Source organism: Microtus pennsylvanicus, chromosome 22 (genome assembly GCF_037038515.1).
Source record: "Microtus pennsylvanicus isolate mMicPen1 chromosome 22, mMicPen1.hap1, whole genome shotgun sequence".
Lineage (NCBI taxonomy): Eukaryota > Metazoa > Chordata > Mammalia > Rodentia > Cricetidae > Microtus > Microtus pennsylvanicus.
The window spans coordinates 223710-240417 of NC_134600.1; the positions used below are offsets into that span (position 1 = coordinate 223710).

The window sequence follows — 16708 nt, forward strand, 5'->3', positions numbered from 1 at the left end:
AGAGCTCATCCAAGTTGCCAAAAATGGATCTATATGAGATTAGAGCACATGCTTATCGGACATGAGTGTCTCCTTAAAATTGATTGTATTTCATCATTATATCTGACATTTATTTATTGACATCAGAACTTTAAGATATGGAATTTTGCATATGAGATATTTTAATTTTAGAGAAAAGAGTTATGTAAACTATTATTTCACTTTTCCCCAAAGCTTTAAGTACTTTTAAGTAATAGCTCATCTGACATTTTCTCCTCTCTCTTTTGAGACAGGATTACACTGTATTTCTTTTATTTATTTGTTTGTTTGTTTGTTTATTTATTTATTTATTATGTATACATTATTCTGTGTGTATGCCTGCAGGCCAGAAGAGAGCACCAGACCTCATTACAGATGGTTGTGAGCCACCATGTGGTTGCTGGGAATTGAACTCAGGACCTTTGGAAGAGCAGGCAGTGCTCTTAACCTCTGAGCCATCTCTCCAGCCCCACTGTATTTCTTTGTTTGGCTTGGAATTCCACCTCTTTTACCTGGGTTGTTTGTATTTCTTTTTTTTTTTAAAGATTTATTTATTTATTATGTATACAACATTCCTTCCATGTATGTTTGTATGCCCGAAGAGGGCACCAGATCTCATTATAGATAGTTGTGAGCCACCATGTGGTTGCTGGGAATTGAACTCAGGACCTCTGGAAGAGCAATCAGTGCTCTTAACCTCTGAGCCATCTCTCCAGCCCCTTGTTTGTATTTCTTTAGCTATTGGTGGAATATAATTTTGTATATTCATTGAACTTTTAAAGTTCTTTTGTGAATTGCTTACTGTTTTGCCCTTACTGTATGAGAGTGTGAGTGTGTTTTTGTGTGTGTCTGTGTTTGTGTGTGTGTGCGCACACACACGTGAGTGTGCTCTGACTTGCCTGTATGTTTATATGTGGCAGCCAGAGGTCAAAGCTGAGGGTCCTCCTCTACCACTGTTCACCTTTTCACGACAGGGGTCTCACTGAATCTGGAGCTTGTCATTTTGACCAGACTAGCTGGCTAGTGAACCATTGGGATTAGTCTACCCTGTTCCCACCCCAGATCTGGGGTTACAGGTGCAGGCCACCAAGCCCAGCATTTATGTGGGTTCTGCTGTAAGCCGCCATATGGAGAGGTCATAGGAAAAGGAACCAAAGACAAGCAAAGCGTATGAGACAAGGCTTAGGGATATGCACCAGAAAGGCTCCTACATGTAACACAAGCATTCCAGAAGGACGGTGGGGAGGGTGACTAACTGCCAAAAGTATAAATAATAAACTTTGTATTTTAAAATGGCAGGATCAATACATTTTGCCTCCCATTCTTCCTTACTAGTCTTTAGGACGATACTAAGGCAAGCACATAATCAAAGCAAACAACACGTGTGTGCGAGGCCAACGAAACACCAGAAGGCACGCTGGGTACATGAGGGATCTTAGTATTCTTGGAAGACAAAATAACAATAAAAATGTTGGACATTTAGCAAAATAGAGAACAGGTAGAATATTCACATACAAGCTGCTGTAAGTCATGTAGTCTGTTTCCCCAGGTCTATGGACTAATAATGATAATTAGTCACTTTCCTACACACACCCAATAGCATGTCAAAAGAATAGCTGAGGGTCCCCCTCAGGCAAGAGGAAAAGAGATAACTCAGCAGGGAGGGGTGTGACTCCAAGCCTAAGAACCTAAATTGCATCCTGGGAAACACAGAACCAACTCCTGTAAGTTGTCTTCTGACCTCCATGTGTACCCCACACATACACACACACACACACACACACATACACACACACACACACACACACACACACACGGCACAATAAGCAGGGTAACGAAGTTGCCAGAAGAGAAGTGAACAGGTGCTTTTGAGGCTCGCTCATGGGACGATGGCTCTCAGAGCAGACCTGCCCTGCTGGAAGTGTGTGACGCACAGGATGGGGTACACTGGCTCCCTCCCTCCCGCAGGAGCACAGGCCCCAGAATTCACGGAAGGAGAGTTCTGAGTGTTGGCAGCACTCGGATGTTCAGGTGACACCATCTCTGCACCCCTCCCAGCTGTGGCCAAGAAATTCCATGAACATAATGAAGTGTAATCTGAATTTGCCTCAGAGGAAATCTATAGCTATCATTGTGAAATAAAGGGTCGACCATGAAAGCCTCTAGAAAACATAGACTGCCCTTCCAGAACAATAAACAGACTCACATGAAAACTGGCATCAATAAACCAGTATTACAAACGTTGGAAAAGACCCTTCTCCAGTTCTCTTGTATGAAATCAGAACGAAGCCATTTTAAGACTTCCAGGTACCTTTCCCAAGTGAGTTATCTGAGCCTTTTCTTTTGCTAAACAAGGATAAAAACTCGGGATAACATCTAGTCACCAGGGTCTTGGATTTCAGAGAGCTATTACCTTCTGTGGCAAAAGTGACTTCACAGGTTGGTAGGACTCATGAGGTAGAAACAGGTTGTCTGGGTAGCTTAGATGTAATCACAAGGATCCTTCAAATGCAGAGAGGGGAGGAAGAGAAGGCAATATGGCGGCAGAAGCAGGTTGAAGGATGCTGTGTTGCTGTTTTTGTGTTCTGGGTCCCCACTTACTCCACTCAGCATGTCCAGACACATTGTCAGTAACTCTCTTATGACTGAGTAATATTTATTACGTAAATATGCCACATTTTCTTTTCCCATCAATTAATGGTGAACTGATGACATTTTGGTTTCTTTGCTTGTTTTTTTTTTTTTTAAGGCAGGGTTTGTTTCTCTGTGTAATAGCCCTGGCTCTTCTGGAACTCTCTTTGTAGACCAGGCTGGCCTCAAAGTTAAAAAGATCCCCCTACCTCTGCCTCTGCGTCCCAAGTGCTGGTATTAAAGGCCTGAGCCACTTGGCCTGGCTGAACTGTTGGCATTTTACATTTTTTAACTTATTGGTGTGTGCATGCATGTACCATGATGGGGGAACAACTTTCAGGAGGCGGGTGTGAGTTCTGGAATTGAACTCTATCCTGAGATATCGCGCCGTGACCATACATTTCTGATGACAAAGTTCGCCATCCAGAAGTGACAACAATACCAGCGCTATCGTGTGTGCCCAAACATATGCTATTCCTGTTGTTAGCCATGTTGGGGATTGAACTCACGCAACAGGAGTGATGGGCAAACGCTGAAGTTATAATCTAGCCAGATGGTGGCATTTCTGAAATACCTTAACCGTTAAATCTCTGAGTTTTGTATCTGAAAATGCCTTCATTTTTGTTTGCATCTTTGCTTTTTTCTTATTTTAAGATAGTGTCCCACTGTGTAGCCCAGGATAGCCTGGAACTTATGGTATTCCTGCCTCAACCTCTTTTGTTCTTTGATTTCGGTATACACTCCCACAATAGCTTATTTTTAATGGATGGTTTCGTAAATATAGAATTACGCGTCAACATGATTTTTCCTTTAAATATCTTAAGTTTAGCTTTCTATTTTACTTAAATTTGCTATTTTATTGAAAACTTAGCTCTCATCTGTATTTTTGTTTCATAGTTTTTCTTTCTTTTTTTTTTTTTTTTTTTTTTTTTTTTTTTTTTGGTTTTCTGAGACAGGGTTTCTCTGTGGTTTTGGAGCCTGTCCTGGAACTAGCTCTTGTAGACCAGGCTGGTCTCGAACTCACAGAAATCCGCCTGCCTCCGCCTCCCAAGTGCTGGGATTACAGGCGTGCGCCACCACCGCCCGGCTCTTCATTGTTTTTCAAGATAATTTTTTTTTCTTTAAAACATTCATTCATTCATTCATTCATTCATTTATTTATTATGCAGTATTCTGCCTGCATGCATGCCTGCAGGCCAGAAGAGGGCACCAGATCTCATTACAGATGGGTGTGAGCCTCCCTGTGGTTACTGGGAATTCAATTCAGGACCTTTAGAAAGCAGGCAGTGCTCTTAACCACTGAGCCATCTCTCCAGCCCTCAAGATAGATTTTCTTATCCAGGCCCAGTGGCTTCTGTCTGTTATCTCATCACTCAGGATGTTGAGGCAGGAGCATCACCATGAGTTAAAGGCCAACTTGGTCAATTAGTGATCAGCCTGAGTGAAAATCTCTGTCTCAAAATAATAATAATAATAATAAAGAATAATAAGAATGATTAAACATTTTTCTGTGCTTTCAAAGTGTTTTTCCATCTTTGGATCTAAACAGCTTGTCTATGATGTACCTACTTAAGATTTTATTTGTGTTATTTGTGTTATCCTACCTAGGTTTATCCAGCTCATTGCATTTATACGTCATGACTGTCATCCACAAGTTTGAGGGGTATTGTATTTCTCTGGGTGTTTTCTGTCCCACTCTATCTTGTCTTTTTCTTATAGCTTTTCTCTTCCCAATACCTACTTGTCTCTCCTTAAATCTGATCATTTTTATAGTTTCATTTTGAGTCCACTTTTGTTGTATTCCTTTTGTCCATACACGATTTCAGCCAGATTTATCTGTCTGTTTATTTAGACAGTCTCACTGTGTATCCTAGGTCTGCCCAAGTCTCCCAAGTACTGGGATTATAGAGGTGTGTACCACACTGGCTATCTAACCCATTTTAAATATTTATTATTTTATGTGTAGATGTTTTGCCTGCATGTATTATGTGCACCATGTGTGTCTGTATATTTTTATATGCATCACATACATGCCTAGTGCCCCCAGAGGTCAGAAGAGGGCATCAGATTCCCCTGGGACTGGAGGTACACACAGGCAATCATGAGCCACCATGTGGATGCTGGGAAATGAACCTGAACCCTGTGAAGAGCAGCCAGTGCTCTTAACCACCGGGAAATCTCTCTATCCTCTCTACTCCTTTTTTAAAAATTTGTATGGGTGTTTTGACAGCATGTATGTCCGTGTACACGTATGCCATGTGCATGCCTGCTGCCCACTCCTCTGGGACTGGAGTTATATATGGTTGAGAACTGTCCTGTGGGTGCTGGGAATTAAACCTAGGTCCTCTGGAAGGGTAGCCAGTGCTCTTCCTGAGCCATTTTTTTTTTTAGCCCCCATGTAGTTGATTTTTAATTAGACTACTTGAAGTTTGTATCTCTGACTTGTTTCAATATTTTCTATGATTTATTGATATATACCACATGTTAACTCTTGGTATACATTGGTAAGATCTACTTTTGACACATTCTTTTTTACCTTTGTGTCATTTTGTTTGAGGAGAATGTCACATCACCTAAATGAGTGGTTGGTTGGATTGTAGTTTTTAGTTTTTCAGGACTTTATTTTTAATTGGGTTTGATTTTGGATTAGTGGGGATTAAAGTCAGGGCCTCAAACATGTCAGGCAAATACTCTAACCCTGCTTTCTAACCTTTTTTATGACTTTGGGTTTTTAGTGCTTAAAAGGAAGTTTTATATGATTTTATTTTTAATATTTATTTATTTATTATGTATACAATATTCTGTCTGTATGCCTGAAGGCCAGAAGAGGGTGCCAGACCTCTTTACAGATGGTTGTGAGCCACCATGTGGTTGCTGGGAATTGAACTCAGGACCTTTGGAAGAGCATCTCTCCAGCCCCTGTATATGATTTTAAATATTGCAATCCTACTCTAGTAAATTGGTGTCTGCTGTCTGTCAGGCTGCCTTCCTCTTTTCTCCCTAGCTTTTGTGTCATGGTAGGCTCTCTTGCTCTTGTTGGCCCTGGGAGTTTAGAAATTAGCCTACTTTAACTTAATTAGTAAGTGTTTCCAAATGAAAGGGAGACGAGTCTGTTTCTTTGCTGACAAGGACAAGCGACTGAGTCACGGACATCTCCGCTCTGTTCCCCCGGCCCACAGGAATACTTTGGGCTTTAGTATCAAGCAATTATTATTGTCTCTCTTTTAAACATCTTTACAAAATGCTTTTCACATTTTATTTTCTTATATGTAGCTGTGTCATCTCTGTTAAAGCAATCACCCATCAGGTTTATGATGATGGCTTACAGTGTCTGTCCCTTTCTTTATAACATGTCTCCTCCATATCTAAGGTTTTCGTTTCTGTTGTCTTATGGATATTACAGTATTTATTTAATATTTAAAGATGTGCATGTATCTGAATCTTTACATATCTAAAAATGTTTATTAAATTATATTCATCTAACATCTTTTGTAAATATATTTATAAAATGTATATATGTATGCAAATTTTATTCTTCAGTATGCTGCAAAAATTAAAAATTAGGGGGAGTAATAAACTAAGAAATGTTTGCTATTAGATATTGATTAAATAGAATTATTTCCAGTCATAACTATAGAATAACAATTTTAACACTTTTGCTTCATAACAAAAGTAGAAGTAATATTAATCTTTTTACCTCTCTCTTTCTATAGTTGTAATTATAGGAAAAAACCTAGATCATATAAAGCAAGCATTATCATGTTTATATTTGATATCAATTTTGGTTTGTCAATTAAATACTGACAAGCCAGCTAGGTGTCAGTTTTGTAAGTTTTTAAATGTAATTTTTTAGTCTGTTGGTAAGTTTTTAAAAGAAGCTTAATCTTAGTGTGTTTTAGTTACTCCATGGATTCCTGTGGGCAGCTCAGAGCAGAAGATAAGCAGTCGGTGATGAACAGAATGCAGAAGAAGTACTGGAAGACTAAACAGGTCTTTATCAAAGCCACAGGAAAGAAGGAAGACGAGCATGTGGTTGCATCTGATGCAGAACTGGATGCTAAGCTTGAGGTAAACGTGAAGACTGTGTATTGTGTGGAACTGGTTATTATCTAGGACTCCAAGGGAGATTGTCGCAAACATGCACACCAAGGAGTTTAAGGAGCGTCTTAGGGTTGCTGCTGCTGTGATGAAACACCATGACGAAGAGCAAGTTGGGGAGGAGAGGTTTGACTTAGACTTCCATATTCTCTTCCACATCTGTAGTCCGTCACTGAGGGAAGTCAGAACAGAAACCCAGACAAGGAAGGGTCCTCAGGCCGAGCTACTTACTGGCTTGTTCCCCATAGCTTGCTCAGCCAGCTTTCCTACAGAATTCAGGACTGCCAGCCCAGGGATGGCTCCACCCACAGTGGAGAAGCCCTGTCTTGAAAAAGCAGGAAATGAAAAGAAGCATTTGCTATTTGTTTGTGTTGCAGAGTAATCCTTGTGGTTCATGTGTGGGACGTGAGCAGACTGCTGTAGCAACACCCAGAACTGTTGACACACACAATCCCACAGAAGGAACTATTTCTGTGTTGTTTATATGGTTAGGCACTCTAGAACATTGTATTGTAATGCTGACCATTACACATATTGGCAATCAGCTATGTTCTTCCATATTTGTACTATTTTTCTTAAAAACTGAAAAAATTCTAGGCTTGATGGCTCATATATAATCCTAGCACTTGGGAGTTGGAGGCAGGAGGATGAGGAACTTAAGGTCATCCTCAGCTATCTAGTGAGCTCAAGGCCATCCTGGGCTGCATAAGACCCCCCCCCCATCTCCAAAAAACATAAGTAAAAAGTAAAATTCGTCATGAAAATAACATACAGTAGTAGGAAGTCTTGCAGGACTGTGGGAACCTCCTGCCGTAATCACCTCATCTTGGTGGGCGGTCTGTTTGTATCATTTTGTAATCTTTCATGCATTGAAATTTGATTTTTGTTTTTTATTTAGTTTACATGTATGGTAAGTGTTTTGCCTCCATGTGTGTCTTTGCACCACATGCCTGGGGAAGCCAGAAGAGGGCATCAGATCCCCTGGAACTGAAGTTACAGATGGTGCTGGGAGGTGAACCGGGTCCTCTAGAAAAGCAGCCAGTTTTTTATTTGTTTTCAACTGCTAGCCGGGCGGTGGTGGCACACGCCTTTAATCCCAGCACTCGGGAGGCAGAGGCAGGCGGATCCTGCTGAGCCATCTCTCTAGCCCCTGAAAACTGAGGGTTTTTTTTAACAAAGCTTTTTTTTATTATTATTATTTATTTATTATGTATACAATATTCTTTCTGTGTGTATGCCTGCAGGCCAGAAGAGGGCACCAGACCTCATTCCAGATGGTTGTGAGCCACCATGTGGTTGCTGGGAATTGAACTCAGGACTTTTGGAAGAGCAGGCAATGCTCTTAACCGCTGAGCCATCTCTCCAGCCCCGAAAACTGAGTTTTAAATGGCCATGACCAGATGCCAAATCTAATTCATTATCAAGCACATCTAAAGTTATTATTATTCCTCCAGCGACTCTTATAAATACTCCCAGGTTAGGAAAGTTTATGTATGAAGAGTTGCACCAGGTATATGGCTTCATCTTGTGGGCTTAACTTTGAAGTCAGAGTTCACCAGATATTTTCTTAATTTTCTGTTTCTGATTAACTACAGTAGCAAAGAGGGGAAATTCCAAACAAAAATAACCCAAAAGCAAGCTTTTGTAATTTTAATAATTTATTTTCAAATAATTTTCTTTTTCCCTTTTGGCAGTTCTGGCTTGAACCCACGCATGGGAGGCAAGTGCTCAACCACTAAGCCACATCCCCAGCCTTTTCCAAAAGCAGTTTGTATTTGGTGTCATGATATTCTTTTTATTCTTAACTCAGTTTAACTGATACATAAAAACATAAGAGTTTAATGGAGAGAGAGCTGGAGAAAACTCAGCAGTTAAGAGCACCGGCTGCTTTACAGAGGACCCAGGTTTGATTACCAGCACCCACAGTCTCGGGATCAGACACCCTCTTGTGGCCTGCGTAGCACCAGACAAGCATGTGGTTAGAGACACACCTTCAGGCAGAACACATAACACATAAAAATAAAGATAAATCTTTTTATAAAGTGGATACCATGAAACCTTCAATCCATATATCTGATAGTTAATGTTTTAGTTACACAGCTCAAACATGTGGTGTTTCTTTACGGTGAGAACTTCCAGAATTCTTGCCACTTTTAGATTTTATACTACATTGTGTCATCTTGACTCAAACAAAGCACAGCAGAAGTTAAACTTTTAGAATTACTACAAACTTGCATGTGCTGCTTTACATATGGTGGCTATGCGTGACCACAGTATAGGGCTCCTCCCCCTTTACTGCCAGCACAGGCTGTACCACTTCACCCGTCCCGTACATTCTTTTTGTTACCGTCATTTTGTTGGTTTTTTTTGTTTTTTTTTTCTTTTGTTTTTTTGAGACAGGGTTTCTCTGTGTAGCCCTGGTTGTCCTGGAACTCAGTAGACCAGGCTGCCTCTGTAGTGCTGGGATTAAAAGCATCTGCTACCACTGCCCAGCCCAATACATCTTTTTTTTTTTTTTTTTTTTTTTTTTTTTTTGGTTTTTCGAGACAGGGTTTCTCTGTGGCTTTGGAGCCTATCCTGGAACTAGCTCTGTAGACCAGGCTGGTCTCGAACTCACAGAGATCCGCCTGTCTCTGCCTCCCGAGTGCTGGGATTAAAGGCATGCACCACCATCGCCCGGCTACATCTTTTTTTTTTAATAATAAACTTATTGGACTGTTTTGCTTTGACACTATTAGAAAAAGCCCCATATTGAGCATCACCTGTTTCTAAAGTACTCTCTTTTTCCTGTGTTGTTGAAATTGTTTATATTGTATATAACTTTCTCATGTTCAGATAATTGGGAGCAGAAGGGAGAACAAATTCTATAGATAAATTCCACAATTTATCTCTTTTTATCCATGTGCTTTCTATATCAATGATAAAACTAAGCCTGAAGTACATCCCAGTCAATAAAAATAGACATGGTATTTATGTTTAAGAGAGGTAAATCATAGCCAAGAAAATTGACATAATTTATGAAGTAAACCCAATAGATACTTTTATGCAAATATTCTCATTTTGAAGTGCTAAAAGTTGTATTTGTTTATTGTTCTTTAAATTGTCCTAATAAAATTTATTTTTCAAGGTTTTTCACTCCATCCAGGAGACATGCAATGAACTTCTGAAGATAGTTGAGAAATATCAGCTAAGACTCAATGGTATGACATCATAGCTATCCGATAATTCCCATTTAAAATAATGATTGGTATGCATTTTTGAAGATGAGCACTTAATGGTAAAGTATGTTTATCAAGCTATTTAGTGAGGTTTTATTTAAAATTTAAAACTATGAATACTGACAGTGACCTGTTAAACCCCCGGTGTCCGTCTTTTCCTTTTTACTTCATTAAATCCCTTAGCCCAGACTCACTTTCTACTCTGGTTTTACTCTTGGTGAACTTTAAGGTTTGTTCCATCTTTCAAAACCTCTTTTGGCCCCTGTAGATTTTACAATCAGTTCCTCATTCTTTTTTTTTCTCTCACAAGAACGTTTGATAATGTTGTTTGTATGCTCTGTAGCCCAAGCTGGCCTGGAATCCTCCTGCCTCCGCCTTCCTGAACGCTCAGTTTCCAGGCAGATCCCCCCACACCTGGCTTTTTTCCTTCTGCTCTTTCCTCTCCTCCAGCATCTCTTGTCAAGGTCACAGGAAGGAAAAGCCAGTTCTCATCCCCACAGCTGATTACCCCCTCCTCAGTTTACCTCCTTTATTCCGCTCCCACAAGCCCACCCCGCTGTGGTCTTCCTCTCCAACTTCAGCATCCTGCCTTTGGCAGGCTCTTCTCTGTCCCCGACCACTTCCGGTTGGAACTTGGCCATTGAATTTCTTTCTCTACTTCAATTATAGTGGCTTACTAGATGTGGCTACCTCTCTGATCTCATGTCCTGAAACCCTTTCACTGAATTGTGTCGCTCTCTTTCACGACAGGCATATCTGCATCATATGCTCCCTAACTTTCCTTAGATTTTTCGTCAAAGGCCATCGTTTTGACAAGGCCTTAATTCAAACTCCCTCTCCTTTATAACTCCCCTGTGCTCTTATAATATTCAGCATTCTGTATATTCTCTCTATTGCTTCTTTTTACACTTAGAATGTGCTCTTCTTTTAACTTTCCTATTATTTACTAATTACTTCTTGCTTGAGGTTAGGTTATACACATGTCAGGGCATAGAGGACACTTTGTGAGAGCCAATTCTTTCTTTCCATCATGTGGACTCTGGGGACCAAAGCTCAGGTCACAGGCTTGGTGGCAAGTGCCATTACCCACTGAGCCATTGTGCTGGATCTGATAATGCAGGAACTGGTTTTGTTTACTTGTGTGTCCCCAAACCTTAAAAACAATGTCTAGCATGGAGTCAGTGTTCAGTAAATATTTTCTCATTAATAAATGCTTTCCTGTCTGTGGGTGACTCTCCCCTGCCCCCCAGCACTCAGGAGGCTGAGCAGGAGGGTCACTGAGTGAGAGGCGAGTGTGGGCCAGCCAGGTCAGTCTGGGTCACAATAACACACTGCCTTAAAAAAAAAAACACTATTTTCCAAAGCTTTGTAAGTCAGGTTTACCATTTATAATCAAAACTCATAGTGAAGAAAAACTCAATATGGCATAATTAGGGAAGTTGTTTTTGTGTGTGTAAATATGTCATGCATTCTATATGTGTGCTTTTCCCAAGAAAATAGTTGAACTTTCTGTGACAAAATTAAAAAATGATACAAAAAGCATGCAACTGAGTCAGCTTCAAGACATATCACAGAACTGTAGCTGGGAGTAACCGTGGGATATGGTATTTGACAAAGGGAATGTGGTCATGGTTAGGTGGGGGGCGGATATATGAGGGAAGAAGAGATTTGGAGGCCAGGGAACAAGAGTAAAGAAAGAAAACAGCCCGTATGCACGGAAGAGCATGTATCTAAGACTAAGAAGGGAGGAAGAACAAAGGAAAGTTAGGGCCAGGTTACTAAGGGTCAAAAACACCAGGCTGTGAAAGGCTGCCATGTCCACTGAAAATGTCTAGAAACATTGGCAAGTCTGTGTGCCTTCAACTTTGCATCTTCGTGGCATGTCAGAGGAAGGAAGAGGCCATAAGTGCAGGCTTCATTGTGTACCTTCTCTGCAAACACGTGGTGTCTTGAAGATTCATACTCACAGGTCTTCTCCTGCTCGTACTATCAGACAAACACAGCAGGTTAGGGCCCCGGAATGAGCCTGTCAGAGTGGGGTGTCTGTTGACGCTGGCAGGCTGGTCCCAGCACAAAAGCAGCAGAGGCTGGGCTTCACCTGCCTCTTTCAGCATCCATAAAGGTGAGACTCGGCAATGATTTATGCTCTCTTTATACCTGAAAATGGAGTGTTCTCTGTTCCCAGAGAGCTTTAAATCCTCACACAAAAGGGATGATTTTCCCTAATATTAAAGTATGAGCCGTAGAAAATTCATTCCTCTCAAGCAATTGGAATGTTAACATTATTCCTGAATGAAAATGAGGACATGACCACTCCTAGGTATGACTGAGAAGGTTTTTATCATAAATATGAGGGAGAGCACAGCCAGAGACATCTGGAAGAGTCCAGGCTGCATGGGTCAGCAGACTGCACCAGGTCATGGGGGTGGGGGTAGAAGAGAAAGCAAACGATGAACCAGAAGTCCAGGAGCACAGCCCAGAGAAGAACCAGGAGCATATATAGCCAAGACGGCTGTGTTACATAGGAAAAGACACCAGGGGTAAGGGAGCCAGGCAGGGGGGTTGTGAGAAGTGCTGGGAGAGGTATCCAGTGTCTGCTTTGATGCATGAATCGCACCTCACTTTTGTCCTGGGTTTCTTTGAGACCTCCCATTCCAGCCTTTCGTTGATGATAGGGGTCAGCACGATCTCTAACTGTAACAACTGCTGAGCTGAAATGGGGTGTCATTGTTGGGGCCCAGGAAGACAGGAATGTTGGTCAAAGGACAGAGAGGGAGAGGGAAATACAGGCTTGAGGACATCTGTTGGGTTTTTTGTTGTTGTTGTTTTGTTTTGTTTTTGGATTGTTTTGTTTTGCTTTTTGCTTGTTGGCTTGCTGCCCAGGTTCTATGGGACCACCTGGGGCTAGTGAAATGCAGGCTGCTTTGAAGCAGTCTCGGATGCAGGTTCTGCAACATCCAAGGCTGACATGTTGCAAGAAATATTGAAGCAGTTTGCAACTTCAGTTGATTGGAAATCTGCTGGATAGAGAGACAAGGGACAGAAAGTAAAGTTAGGGAGTTTAGGATAAAGGTTGTATATTGGGTGTACTCTTGACACTTCTAGGTCTGTGGTCCTGGTAACTGGAGGAAGGGAGGAATTCCAAGTCAAGGGGAAGGGGTAGGGGGAAAGCTTAGGCTGTTGATTGACAAGAGTACTTATCTGGAGTCCATTTGGTTTGTGAGAGGTATATCCAAGTCTCATGACTCCCTGAAGCTTACAAGAATTTCTTAAGTTTATAAAAAGAAATAAAAGTTTTAGACATCTAAGCATTTCTACTCTTTGTAATCTGTGCTGAAATCCACACTGTAGGAAAAGCAGTAGACTCATGCCTTTGAGTCATAGCAAAAGTTGAGAGACCCCAAAATTATTCTGGGTTAGAAGCAAGAGCACGCACTCTGCTGTCCTGAGGGCTGGGTGTGTGGATTGGACAGAGGTGTTTCAGACAATGGGAAGCGCTTCTAAGTCTATGTTTAGAAGATAACCAAAGGGAATTTGAATTTTTGAGTTTGTGATTCCCCAGATCACTAGCTCTGGATCATGGTACGTGTTTATAACACGGTGTATGGTTTTGTTAAAGATGGTAACACTAGTTGAGTGGTTGGCTGCCCCTTCGTTGTATCCCCTTGCTCTGAGGGAAGAGAGTTTACAAATGGAGAGAGCTGGCCTCTGCTGCTGCCCTTCCGGTTTTTGTTTTGTTTTTAATATTTCTTTTTTCTTGGCAGTCTTTCTCTGTGTAGTTCCAGCTGTCCTGGAACTCACTCTATAGACCAGGCTGGCCTCAAGCTCAGAGATCTACCTGCCTCTACCTCCTAAGTGCTGGGATTTTTACTTTTAAAGTGGTTATTATTATTATTATTATTATTATTAGTAGTAGTAGTAGTAGTAGTAGTAGTAGTAGTAGTAGTAGTAGTAGTAGTAGTAGTAGTAGTAGTATTGAGACTAATGCAGTACTGCCTACACTGGATGCTGTCTTAGGGTTTTATTGCTGTGAAGAGACACCATGACAACTCTTATAAAGAAAAAAATGTTTAAATGGAGGGGACTGGTTTACAGTTCAAAAGTTAAGTCTATTACCATCATGGCAGAAAGTATGGTGGCGTGCAGGCAGACATGGTGCTGGAGAGGGAGCTGAGAGTTCTACATCATGATCCACTCTGTGGTGAGGAACAATATCGTCTGACACTTTTGTAAAGTGTAATAAAAATGAGTTCCAGGCTGGGTATAGTGGTGCACACCTTTAATTCCAGCACTTGGGAGGCAGAGGCAGGTGGATCTCTGAGTTCCAGGAAAGCCAGGGTTCTGTAGGGAAGACTGTCTCAAAAACAAACAAAAATGTATTCCTAGAAACAACATGCAAGCCAGGCAATCCCAGTACTTAAAAGACTGAGGCAGGAAGATCACGACCTGGAGGCCAACCTGGGCTACACAGGGAGCCAAGGCTATCCTATGCATACTAAGACCCTGTCTCAGAGCCAGGCGATGGTGGTGTGTACATTTAATTTCTAGCACTCAGTGGGCAGAAGCAGGCGGACGTGTGAATTCAAAGCTAACGAGGTCTATAGAGTGAGTTCCAGGACAGCCAGGGCTACACAGAGAAACCCTGTCTCAAAAACAAAAACAAATCCAAAAAAAACAAAACCTAAGCTTACTTCTGTGTACACATGGGGCCTCACGTGTGCAGAACACATGTTTCGAGTTCTGCCCACTCTTAGCCCAGTCCCCCTGTTTTTGTTTTTTGTTAGCTATGACAGTATGAAAGTAGTCAGATTAGTCAAAGTCTGTTTTTCCTCCATCTCTTCTCACATCAGGCAGCACACTCTGGACCATCCCTTCATGGTCCATGCTGGGTGGTAGTGCACCAGGTGACATCAGGACTGTAGATGTCTGTGGGTCTAGGATAGGGAGCACTGGGGGAAAACCAGAGTGGGAACCAAGACAATTCAACAATTTCAAACAAGAAACAAATACTTTGTATAAGAAAAGCAACCATCCTGTGGTTATATATATATATATATATATATATATATATATATATATATATATAGTGTGTGTGTGTGTGTGTGTGTGCACGTGTGTGTGTGTGTGTGTGTGTGCGCACGTGTGTGTGTGTGTGTGTGCGCACGTGTGTGTGTGTGTGTGTGCGCACGTGTGTGTGTGTGTGTGTGCGCACGTGTGTGTGTGTGTGTGTGTGTGCACGTGTGTGTGTGTGTGTGTGTGCGCACGTGTGTGTGTGTGTGTGTGTGTGTGCACGTGTGTGTGTCTGCCATAGCACGTGTGTGCAGGGTCAGTTCTCCTTCCACATGTGGGTGGGACTCAAGGATTGAACTCAAGCCGTCAGCATTGGTGGCCCCTTTACCTGTAGAATCGTGTCTCCTGCCTACTGTATGTTCTAAGAAAATGATGAAATGAAGCAATGAACTAAACTGTGATTTTTTTTCTCTAGTTATATCAGAGGAAGAAAATGAACTCGGGCTCTTTTTAAAGTTCCAAGCAGAACGGGACACCACTCAAGCTGGCAAAATGATGGACGCAGCTGGCAAGGCTCTGTGCTCTTCAGCCAAGCAAAGGTTCACCCGGCTTTTCCTCCTCCTTCACTGTAGTCGCATCTGCTTGTGATGCGTGTGCTCAGTTCCCATAGTTAGCAAAGAGAGCTTGTAATAAGGCATTCACGAGAAATGTGTTTGGGGAGATATATTTTATGCCTAGCTCTTAATTATTCATTTGCACTCAAAAGAATTACTTAAAAATTAATGTTCTTCGTTGCCTGATTCCTAAAAGCAGCATTTAGAGCTACATTTCTATTTCTCAAATAGTTTACTATAATAGAGTCACAGAATGGTTAATATTTAAAATATGTGTTACTGTTTTTTTCCCTTTCTGTTTTCTGGAATGCTGACAGTCACCCCCGGGCCTCATGCAGCCTAGTGGACACAGGACCCTTGCACTACACCTTCCTCAAGTCACTTTAAAAAAAAATATCTATTATGTACACAATATTCTGTCTGTGTGTATGCCTACAGACCAGAAGAGGGCACCAGACCCCATTACAGATGGTTGTGAGCCACCATTTGGTTGCCGGGAATTGAACTCAGGACCTTTGGAAGAGCAGGCAATGCTCTTATCCTCTGAGCCATCTCTCCAGCCCCTCAAGTCACTTTTGTTGACATATACTATCTATGATAAAAAAAATTTAAAAAGTTTCAATTTAATTATTATTATTATTTTTTTTTTAGAAAAGGTCACTATGTATTCCAGGCTAGCCTTGAACTCATAAATACTCATCTGCCTCTGCCTCTGCCTCCCCGTGTGCTGGGATTAAAGACCTGTCCCACCAAACCCAGCCTGGTTTTTCTTCTTTCTTAACTACATGCTTTCTACTTATTATTTCACTGTGTTTAGCATAAAGATCTGTATTACAAAGACTATCTCATACACACACACACACATTCTCTAGATACAGCTCAAATCCTTGTAATACAGAAAGAATGAGAACACTGACCTCATCGGGTTCTGCAGTGTGATGTCTGGCCCAACTTTATTCTGCAGTGCCGTATTAGTGTAGAAACCCTCCTTAAAAGAATTGAGCCAGGGGTCTGGAGAGATGGCTTAGTGGTTAAGAGCACTGACTGCTCCTCCAGAGGACCCGGGTTCAATTCCCAGCACCCACATGGCAGCTCGCAGCTGTCTGTAGCTCCAGTTCA

At 41.5% G+C, this 16708-nt stretch overlaps 1 protein-coding gene across 9 annotated transcripts in view; it reads left to right on the plus strand.

The window, feature by feature from the left end:
• Positions 1-16708, plus strand: part of Ica1l (islet cell autoantigen 1 like) — a 56805-nt gene that overhangs the window by 10864 nt on the left and 29233 nt on the right. For 5 of the 9 annotated variants that reach the window (XM_075956127.1, XM_075956135.1, XM_075956136.1 and 2 more), the window contains 3 exons: positions 6539-6717; positions 9875-9947; positions 15451-15574. In XM_075956127.1, the coding sequence (XP_075812242.1) occupies positions 6556-6717; positions 9875-9947; positions 15451-15574 (359 nt within the window). In that variant the 5' untranslated portion in view covers positions 6539-6555. Of the gene's footprint in view, positions 1-4257; positions 4313-6538; positions 6718-9874; positions 9948-15450; positions 15575-16708 lie in introns of all 9 variants that reach the window. The other 4 variants (XM_075956130.1, XM_075956132.1, XM_075956129.1 and 1 more) reach the window with 3 other exon arrangements.